Genomic DNA, 11,587 nt, shown 5'->3' on the forward strand with positions numbered 1-11,587 from the left:
GAAACTCCGACTCAAGAAAAAAAAAAAAAAGAAAAGAAAGTAAGGTATTTTTATTTATTATGTGTAGGCAGTATGTGAATATTTGAGCAATGTTTAAAAATATAAACATGGGCAGGAACAACTGAGTATCTTACTCTTGGCTGGGTGTGGTGGCTCATGCCTATAATTCCAAAACTTTGAGAGGCTAAGGCAGGAGCTGCTTGAGCCTAGGAGTTCAAGACCAGCCTGTGCAACATAGTAAGACCTCATCTCTATAAAAAAAGTTTTTAAAAAATTAGCTTGGCATAGTGGCACATGGCTGTAGTCCCAGTTACTTGGGAAGCTGAGGTGGCAGTATCATTTGAGCCTAGCAGTTCAAGGCTGCAGTGAGCTAAGACTGCGCCACCATGCTCCAGCCTGAAGGACGGAGTGAGACCCTGTTGCGAATATAAAATAAAATACAAAGTATCTGCCTTACTTTCTTAATGGCAATTGATACTTAATGTAGCTCTTAGATTTGAGTGGGGTACCCTTTATTATTTTGACCCCTTGTAATGAGAATAACAGCAAATCCCCTAACAATTCTATCAGGTATCAAAAAAAAGTTATTCTTCCTTTCTTGTGTTACAAGCCAGCTATAGTATTCATTATGGGCTCCTCCCCAAAAGCATGTTTCTGGAACGAAGGTACCCCTTCTGCTGTGGTTGGAATTGAGTAGCACTATTGGGGCAATAAAGATTTGCTACTATACCTAATCACCTTCTAAGAGAGAGGTGCTTATTGGCACAATATAGATCAAGAAAAACATCAAGTAGACAGACATTGCTGAAAAACAGTGTTCAGGCTGAATGCAGAGATGAACAGAGGATACCAATGAGTTACAGCATTTAGTGCACTATTTACAACAACAAAGACATGGAATCAACCTAGTGCCCATCAGCAGTAAACTGGATTTTAACAATGTGGTACATACATACCATGGAATACTATGCAGCCATAAAAAATGAAACCATGTTTTTGTAGCAACATGGAGGGAGCTGGAGGCCATAATCCTAAGCAAATTAAAATAGGAACAGAAAACCAAATACTGCATGTTCTCACTTATAAGCAGAAGCTAAACATTAAGCACACATGAACATAAACATGGGAGCAACAGACACTGCAGACTACTGGTAGGGGGTGAGTTGAAAAGCTACCATTGGGTGCTATGCTCACTACCCGGTTATAATATACTATGTACCAAATCAGCACATGCAGTTCCTGTATCTAAAATAAAAGGTGAACTTAACAAAAAGAGACATGGCATTTAGAATAAACACAGCCAGGTGCAATGGCTTTCATTTGTAAACCCAACACTCAAGAAAACTGAGGCAGGAGAATTGCTTGGAGGGCTAGGGATTTGAGACCAGACTGTGCAACACAGTGAGACTCCAAATGTACAAAAATACTTCAAAAATTAGCCGGGTCTGGTGGCATAGGCCTGTAGTCCCAGCTACTTAGAGGCTGAGGTGGGAGTGTGTACCCAGGAGGCTGAGGCTGCACTGAACTATGACTGTACCATTGCAGTCCAGCCTAAGTGTTAGAGTGAAATGGTATCTCCAAAAAGAAGAAGAAACATAAATAGAGATAAAAAATAAAAAATGAACACCTCCCAAAATAGGAAGAATATAAGGTTAATTTATCTCCCCAATATCCACTTGCCCTATTTTGAAGTTTCCATTATCAAGATAAAAAACTCATAACTTATTCAAGAATTGAAGGAAATGTAGAGACAGCTTTTCCAGTGGAAAGAAGCAGAGCTGTAAGTCAGACCTGGGTGTACACCCCCATGGCTCTGCTCTTACTCTTCTCATGGTTTCATTCGACTTATTTTTTCACAGGCAAAATATGGCTATTTCACCTAACTCAGTATAACCTAAATGTACCTGATCATAAAAATAATCTGGAGTGCTTGTTAAAAATCATTAAAAGTTCATATGTCTCATTCTAAGAGGGGGACTGGGAGAATGTAGCTTCACAAGTACCCCAGGTGAGTCTCATAAGACCAGTTGTGCACTGTTTTACCTTAGCCACTTCCATAGAGAAAAAATAATAATTTATGACCTGGATAAAGAAGGCATATCAAACATCTCTGTCAGTAAACACTTTAGAGACTTCTATTTCTCTTACATCTTGCGGTAGCTTACAAAGGTGCTCAATTTGGATGATTCCTCAGCAAGCCCTGATCTCTTCAATGGTTTCCTAACTGCCAGATCCATTTCCTTCATCAGGTCTGTCCTCACAAAAGCCACCGTTGTGGCTATCTCCTCATTCTGGACATTCTTCTTTCCTAGTTTCTACAGGACCAGTCCCTCCTGAGTCCTCACCTATCACTCTTATAGCTTTCAATCTCTATATAGCAAGCACTCTCCCATTTGTACTACATGTTCCACCTAGATGGTCAATGTTCACAGCTTCACCTCCATCTGTAGTATGACAGCCCCCAAATCTGTACAGGATTTATATAGTTCACCATCTCTCCCTATCCTAGCTCTGCATGTTCATCAGGATCTACTTGTTATCACCGTAACAGGCTCAGAAAACTTCTTTCCCACAACGTATTCCTGCCACTTAAAGGTGGAGCCATCCATCCTATTACCTAACATTTAAATCAGACATCAGCTCTTTGTTCTCCCTCACCCTCTACATTTAAACAACAGCCATGTACTTTTAATTCTATTTCTGAAGTTTCTCTTAATTTTTTTCTGGCAGGATGCAGTGGCTCATGCTTGTAATCCCAGCACTTTGGAAGGCAGAGGCGGGTGGATCACCTGAGGTCAGGAGTTCAAGACCAGCCTGGCCAATATGGTGAAACCTTGTCTCTACTAAAAATACAAAAGTAAGCTGGGTGTGGTGGTGCACACCTGTAATCCCAGCTAGCTGGGAGGCTGAGGCAAGAGAATCTGGAAGGTGGAGGTTGCAGTGAGCTGAGATTGCACCACTGCACTCCTGCCTGCATGGCAGAGTGAGGCTCCATCTCAAAAAAAAAAAAAAAAAAAAAATCTTTTCCGTCTTCATTACCACAGCTCTTGCCCTAGAGCAGATTCTCATTTCTCATCAGGACACCTTAAAATGTCTTCTAACACATTTTCCTGCCTCAGGTTTCTTTCCCCTCTCTTCTTCCCATAGTTTTGTTTTTGTTTTTGTAAGAGAGAGATGATAAACTTCCAAGGTTCCCTGTACCCACTGAAGAAGAAAGGTCACACTGCTTGGTGTGGCACATAAAGCCTTTCACAATCTGGCTTCAGTGTACTTTCCTAATCTCATTTTTCTGCCTCCTCTGCCAGCCCAATCCCCTCTCCCCTCTCTTTCCCAGCCCTACGCTCCACCCCCTCCCATGGGGTGAACTTTTCAAAAGTTCTTTTACTTGTCTATATTTTTCCCCATGTCTTAAATTATTACACTTGCCAAATGAACACTGTGTATAATTCCCCGATCTTTGGAGGAAATATGTAAGAACCAATCAAAATATTCAACATTTCTTGAAACAACTATAATTACTATATAAGGTTTTACAGAATTCTAGTTCAAAGCAGAAAAACATGACTTTTTAATGTACCTTCTATTAAATGTTCAATTTCCATTCCGTCATTTTAAAATACTGGCAGTCTCATGGATCCCCATTTTCATCTTTGTAGATCTGTAGGGGTCCAGGTGTCCTGGCTTAGGAACCACTGCTCTGTGCTCATTCTACAAACTCCCTGCTCTGTCCCCTTGCTCACACTATTCTGTTGCCTACACTATTCTTGATATTTTTCTCATTCCAGGACTCAATAACTTGCCACTTCCATTCTTTTCACTCTCACACTACTTTTATGTCACTTATTATCCATTACTGGATAGTTTAACACAATGATCTGTCAGGCTTGGAGCTTCCTAAGGAAAAGACATTTATCTACTATCAGGACCTAACAGTACCTAGGCCCCAATAAAACTAAATAAATGTTTGTTGAATGAACAAAACTTGGTAGGACAAACATATTATCTACATAAAACAACCCCCACCAAAAAGGCTGAGAAGACGAAAAAAGATGTGATTTACCTAAGATTATGCACCAAATATGAAGTTTTGAAAAAGGGCAGAAATTCAGGTTTTCTAACTCTGTTATTCTGTTAACTGTAAGTCTGCATAAGTGGCAACTACTATATTACTACAATACGCAGCTTTTTATTCCTCTCAGAAATCTCACAGATGTTGTTCATCCTGTAATTGCTCTAATTATGTCCTTAATTTAGGAGAAATGACTTTTTGCCACAATACGCAATAAAAAAAGAAAAACGGTGCTGACTTAAGTTACCCAGAACACCTGCCTATTTACAGTTAAGTTTAACAAATTCTGGTAAGTATATGCTGAATTTCTTCATAAAATTATTTTAAAGGCAGCTTATCTCCTGTAGAAGTTTCCCATGTGAAAGAATAGAAGCAGGTGACAGGAGAATTTTTTTTTTTTTTTTTTTTTTTTTTGTTGAGACGGAGTTTCACTCTTGTTACCCAGGCTGGAGTGCAATGGCGCGATCTCGGCTCACCACAACCTCCGCCTCCCGGGTTCAGGCAATTCTCCTGCCCCAGCCTCCTGAGTCGCTGGGATTACAGGCACGCACCACCATGCCCAACTAATTTTTATTTTTAGTAGAGACGGGGTTTCACCATGTTGACCAGGATGGTCTCGATCTCTTGACCTCGTGATCCACCCGCCTCGGCCTCCCACAGTGCTGGGATTACAGGCTTGAGCCACCGCGCCCGGCCTGACAGGAGAATATTATATGGATTAAATAATTTCTACATTAACAACTGCTTATTTTAAAATTTCAAATTTCCTTTCTGGAGGTTGAGAAAAAGGCAGTACTTCATAAAACTACAAATCTAATGTGATTTGGCTGAAGCTGTTTTTTTTTTTTTTTGGTGTAGCAAAGAATCCTTTACCCAAACATGTGCTTTCACTAAAGGAAGCGTATGAAGCATATGTTCTTTTTCAGAAACAAAGGAGGACTGACTGGACTTTACTTCCTGGTCCTCACCTACTAAGTAAATCTTCAAGTCAAACCTCCTTCACTTAAACATATGACAAGACTAGCCATGCCCCAAATCATAACAAATACATCAAAAGTATTACAATCTAAGTTTTCAGTGATACAGGGTTTAACATAAGCATTAATAGATATGCTTTTCCTGTTACATTGAAACATTTTTGGAAGTGCCTTTTCTACTTTAGTCAATGAAACTTTTTTTTTTTTTTTGAGACAGAGTCTCACTTGGTTGCCCAGGCTAGAGTGCAGTGGCATGATCTTGGCTTACTGAAAGCTCTATATCCCGGGTTAAAGTGATTGTCCTGCCTCAGCCTTCTCAGTAGCTGGGACTACAGGTGCGTGCCACCATGCCTGGCTAATTTTTATATTTTTAGTAGAGACAGTGTTTCACCGTGTTGGCCAGGCTGGTCTCAAACTCCTGACCTCAGGTAATCCACCCACCTCGGCCTCCCAAAGTGTGGTGATTACAGGCATGAGCCTCCAGACTGGGCCCTATGAAACATTTTTAATCAAAATGGTCATTTATAAATAGAATGGGATTAAAAACACACACATTTATCTCCTTCCCTCACATTTAGCTCTGTAACTTACAAGTTTTCTTCTTTGTATTTTAAAACAATTTGTAATAAAAATATTTAAGAAGTTCCCCTCCTACAAAAAATAAATAAATAAAAGCAAATGGAGTTATCAGGCAATGTTTAGGGAGTGAAGAGACACGCTGAAGCTATAGCTCAGAGAACTGATAAAGACAGGTCCTCTGAGGCCGGGGGCGGTGGCTCAAGCCTGTAATCCCAGCACTTTGGGAGGCCGAGGCGGGTGGATCACGAGGTCAAGAGATCGAGACCATCCTGGTCAACATGGTGAAACCCCATCTCTACTAAAAATACAAAAAATTAGCTGGGCATGGTGGTGCGTGCCTGTAATCCCAGCTACTCAGGAGGCTGAGGCAGAATTGCCTGAACCCAGGAGGCGGAGGTTGCGGTGAGCCGAGATCGCGTCATTGCACTCCAGCCTGGGTAACATGAGTGAAATTCCGTCTTGAAAAAAAAAAAAAAAAAAAAAAAAAAAAGACAGGTCCTCTGCAATCTCAAAAATGCCTATGAACTCGGGGATTTGAAATCAGGAAAAAGCAGCCTCCCGTCCCTGTCCACGTAGTTTAAGCACAGTCCTGGCATCAATTAAGCTGAAGACAATTTTAGACACAAAGGATAGTTCATTACTTGCCTGAAGTATATTTATTTTGGCTTATAACTTGCTTTGAAAGTTCTGTGTAAATACTTCTTTAAATGTGACTTTTAGTTAACTGATATGCTACTAATTAAAAATCTGAGGAAGACCAGATTTCTATACCTTTGTTTTACATCAGATCGCTTTGTAAAAAGACAGGAAAGAAATAAGAAGAATTATACCATCTTATATTTGCAAATACTTTCATGTTATCTCATTTAATAAAAAAAAAAAAATCAGTTCAGAGATGCACAAATTGAAGAAACACCAGAGGTTATGTCAGATTTAGAAACACTTTTGTTAGAGAGGAATTAGAGTCAGAGGAAAAAGGAACATGTACTTTGCAAATTAGTGACAGTTAAGATAAAACTAGTGCTTTACAACTTCTGAGATTGTCAGAATGACTTTCCAACCCATCCCAAGAACCCCAAGTAACACTCTGCAATTTGCTATTTCTGTGGAAGTCAGAAGACTGGTAACTCACACAATTATGTAAACACATATAAAACTTAATAGTGAGGTGAGATTAAGACTTTCTTCCCAACTTTCTGCAATGACCATCTCACTTAAATATCAACTAATGTAATGTTTAACAGAGGAAACATGAACAACAAGACTGCTACCAGAAAAACAAGTTTATTTTAGCTAACTTTTAAAGAAAAAAAATAGCTTATTCACTCATTCACATGCTTGATATGCAGAGCAAGCATTTAGAATGAAACCTGAAAATTCCATCAGGAGAAAAAAAACCAATGAACTGGTGAATCTCAGATTGCTTCTTGATTATCAAAAGACAACATGCAAAAAAAAAAAAAATTCTGCACCTCCCTCTTTTTAAAAGTTTTGCCAGTACCACAGTTCTTCACAGCTGCTCATAAAAAAAACGCCTGGTTAATTAAAATTTGTTCCCGTAATACTCCTTGAAACAAACAGAATTATGGTCTATTATTACTGCCAACGAATATTCTCTGGGTTTTTATCATTTTTTTTTTTAAACAGCATTTAGAAAAAACTTTTATAAACTTTGTATACTTATTTGCTGTTGACCTGCCACCACTCCTGGCTAATTGAAGGTTTCTCAAACATTCCACGCTATCTTAAGTTCATACTATAAGGTAGACCTCAAAACTAGGCCCTATCTCTTCCTAGCCAATTCTATTTAGTAGAGATCACAGATGCTCTTCAAGCCAAAATTCCTGTTTTCACTGTAATTTATGAGAAAGAAATGATCCTCCTGTTTGCTAAGTGGATCTTCTCCAACTACCTTCACCTCCTTGTCTGTTCCTTTCATTTTCCTTTTTTTCTTTTTTCTTTCTTTCTTTTTTTGACACGGAGTTTCACTCTTGTTGCCCAGGCTGATATCATCTTAGCTCACTGCAATCTGCTTCCCTGGGTTCAAGCAATTCTCCCGCCTTAGCCTCCCAAGTAGGTGTGATTACAGATACCTGTAACCATGCCCAGCTAATTTTTTGTATTTTTAGTAGAGATGAGGTTTCATCATGTTGGCCAGGCTAGTCTCGAACGCCTGACCTCACGTAATTCACCCACCGAGGCCTCTCAAAGTGCTGGGATTACAGGCGTGAGCCACCGCAACCAGCCCCTTTCATTTTCATTCTGTCTACACAGGCTCCCTCTTTTCAGTAAATAAATAAGTTCAGAGGTTCATTCTCCTAAAAAATTACCTCATCAGTGAGGAAAGGAGGGAGTGGGGCAGAAAGGCCTGACTCTTTAACCTCTTGCAATTTGAGTATTGTCTCTGTTGCTTCATTTACATTCTTTATGTGTGCTCATCACCAAATCTCTTTCTTCCCAGTCCTCATCCTATACCTCTAATCTAGCCAGCTGTATTTCTGTCACCTTTGCTGGCTCATCTTCCTCCCTAAAATAAAGGTATTTCCTGAAAATGAGCCTACTCTTTCCCCCAACTTCAACTACAGTATTCATATTTACCCTGCCCTCTCACTGGCTCCAGTCACTCATTTCCACCCACCTACCTAATATCTCCCTCTGGATGTCCTGCCTGCACCTCCGAGTCACATGTCCAACACCAAAACCCTTACCTTTTCTTCTCTGCTCCCCTAAACCTCTTTTCTCAGCTTCTGGTCACCCAGTCTCAATCTCTGGACAAGGGTACCAAGAAAGGAAGAACAAATTCACTTGCCAGGAACCTAGAGTTTGCATCACATATCTCAACTCTGTCCCCTCTGTTCTATACCACTTTACATGAAAACCTCTCATCTGAACTGCTATAACACTCTCCTTCTGGTATTCTTAACTCAAGTTTTCAGTACACACTATTGCTAGAGAAACATTCCTTAGGCATAATTTTAATCAAGCCTGGCATTCAGGATACTCTACCCAACATTTCTCAAACTTTAACATGAATGTGAATCACACGGTGAGCTTGTTAAAATGCAGATACTCTCATTGAGTGAGTGTGGGGTGGTGCCTGACTCTGGATTTTTAACGTACTCCCAAGTGACGATGATGCTATTAGCATCAGGCTATACATATGCACAATCTGCTCTAACCTATTTTTCTAGCCTCATCTACTTCTCCCTGCCTAGCATACATATGTGCATATGTATATCTCTTACACACACACACACACACACACACACACACACACAGAGAGAGAGAGAGAGAGAGAGAGAGAGAGAGAGAGAATGTTCTCCAAACATAATCTCCAGCCTCTGTGCCTCTTGCTGTTTCCTCAAGTCCTGTGACTGTCCGTTACAATTTTACCCATTTTTCAGGAACAAACTCATTCTGCCATAACCTTCTCTTATCTTCTTACCTACCTCACTCCCATACCCCATCTAGTAGAACACCACAAAAACCTTGGGACATCCCTGACACTGGTACTGTTTCTGGTTTATAATGCCATTATAGGTCTTCTTGTTTCATCCTTACTGTTAGACTGCACACTCTCCTGGAAGGCCGGGACTACCTACCTAACCTCTGTCACCTAGGGCATCCTTGGGCTCTTGTTAACCAGTAAGTATCTGTTGAAGTGGATTTGAATTCTAAGAAAAACAAAACATCTCAACTCTACTTCATGTAATTCATTTTGAGCAGGAGCTTCAGATATTTCTTTACGATAAACAACAACACTCTTCCAGGAGAACTGACTCATTAGCAAACCTGAGAAAACTTTGTTCTATAATTATTTTTTGACATATAAACATTCAAATGATGCCCAGAGAATTTTGGTACTTATCATATTTGTAGTAGTCTCCAGGTATATAGATTAGAGTTCTAATATTAATTTAAAATTAAATCTAATTTGTTACGATCTTGTAATGACTATATTATAAGCCTAAAATATGTTCCAATCCAGGGCCTAGCCCTCCCTGGTTTAATTTACTTAATGCTCCTTTTAACACTCCATTTATGAAATGAGACTGCACTTTCTCCTCAGACATAAGATTGGCTGTCTCCAAAATTTACTGTTAATATTCCTTACATTTGTGTCTAGACTTTGAAAAATGCTTTAAAACAAGCACCTTGAAGTAACATTTTTAAAAGAATGCTTAGAAACTAAAAAAAAAAAAACCCTATATTAAGTGTTTATACAGTAAACCCCTTATTCAAGAACCTAACCATGGCTCTTAGGTTCAAGGACCAATATTCAAGAACCTAACTATAGCTCTTAAACTTTAGCGTCCAAGAATTATCCGGACTGCTTGTGAAACATGCAGATGCCAAGTTCTTACCCAGGGAATGTCTGATTCAGTAAAACTGGGGTGGGGCCTAGAAAACTGTAGGTTTCACCAGCATCCCCAGGTGATTCGGACGCAGGTGTTCCGCAGATCTCAATTAGAGACACTGATCTCAATCCTTGTCCGGGGACACTACAGAGTTGTGTTTGAAGGAAAATGCAGACGTCTCTTGCTAAAGTCCTTTCTCAAAACAGCTATCAAGCCAGCACAGACAGGAGGTGATGTGCGTAAGGAAAACGAGGGAAAGGTTCCTTGGAAGATAATCAATGTCCAAAAACAATGAAGGAGGGAAAGTGGCGTTTCTTTGCAACCCCGGAACTCCATTCTTCGAGCATCTCCCGAACCTGCGAGGATGCTGCTCTGACCCGTCTGTCAGGACCAGGCGCTCGGGAACTGAGCCCAGGTAGGTCGCTGGCCGAGGGATGGGAGGGTGTCGTGGCCCCGCGCTCGTTCCCAGGTCGCCAGTTGAACCTCCGCAGCCGAGGTAAGACGCCCGCCCGGCTCCCGGGTCTCCGCCCCCTCCCCCGCCCCCGCACCCGGACCCTGCATCCTCCAAGTCTCGCGCGCGTAAACAAGTCGCCTTCCCCGGGTCGGCAGCCCCTCACCTGCCGCGCGGTCGCAACTCAGCCTCATCGTCGGGTTCCGGACTCCGCGGCTCCTGCTCGCCCGCGGCCGCCGGCAGCGCCTCAGCGTCCTCCACAGTCACCTCGGCTGCAGCCACGGCCCCCACGGCCGGTACTCGCGCCGGTGAAGTGGGCGCAGCTGCTGCCCCGAGGCCAAATGCCGCCTCCGCCGTCGGCGCAGGGAGGTCGCGGGCGCGCCCAGCGGGTACCGTCCCTGCCGCTAGCCCCAGCAGCAGCGGCAGCAGCAGCGCCCGTACCAGCAGTCCCAGGCGGGCGGCTCGCTCCATCAGCGGCCCGCCCCGCGCGCAGGCATGGAGGCGCAGCCACGGGCGCCTGCCTCTCCCGCCGCTCGGAACTCCCACCAGGGCAAGGACACGCTAGGGATCCTACCGTCACCCCGACGGCCTGGACAGCCAGTTGTGTTCCCGGGCCACGTCTCAGCCCGGCCTCCGCCGCTGCCACCTGAGTGACAGCCTCTCTAGGACATCGCCCATTGAGCAAACTTTCCCCGTGTCTGCTCCCTCATTGGCTGCAGCCGCTGCCACTCAATGTTCCCAGGCTGGCCCTGTTAGGGAAGGCAGACTTTCCCTCGTTGTCAACATCGCGCCTACCAATCAAATCGTAATTTCGTCGTTCGAGGCCTGTCCCTATTCCGGATGCAATTACCAATGAGAAATGCCCCTCCCTGCCTTTTTTTTACCTGATTGGTGCACTTATCAGTTCCCGGAATACCTTTCCTGCAACAGATTGGCCATCGCGGTGATTGGCCTCGCCCCGCAAAGCTAGGCGCTGGGGAACACTTGAAGATTATTGGTAGAAGTGGATGTCTCTCAAAGGTCTGCGCTACCTGCCTTTTGATTGGTTGGAAGCGGCACTTACTACGTGGCGGATTCTGACTGTGAAGAGGACAGTCCCAAGTGAAGAGTGGGAGGCAAGTCCCTTGTGACCGAGAAGAGGTCGACCTTAAAG

General features: G+C 42.6%; 1 protein-coding gene across 1 annotated transcript in view; it reads right to left on the minus strand.

Moving 5' to 3' along the window:
• EIF2AK3 (eukaryotic translation initiation factor 2 alpha kinase 3) overlaps positions 1-11,201 on the minus strand; it is a 75,603-nt gene extending 64,402 nt beyond the window's left edge. Inside the window, exon 1 of the mRNA XM_017536673.1 lies at positions 10,601-11,201. Coding sequence (XP_017392162.1) covers positions 10,601-10,905 — 305 coding nt within the window. The 5' untranslated portion in view covers positions 10,906-11,201. The remainder of the gene's footprint in view (positions 1-10,600) is intronic.
• Positions 11,202-11,587: the final 386 nt, after the last annotated feature.

Source organism: Cebus imitator, unplaced genomic scaffold (assembly GCF_001604975.1).
Source record: "Cebus imitator isolate Cc_AM_T3 unplaced genomic scaffold, Cebus_imitator-1.0 Scaffold99, whole genome shotgun sequence".
Taxonomy (NCBI): Eukaryota; Metazoa; Chordata; class Mammalia; order Primates; family Cebidae; genus Cebus; species Cebus imitator.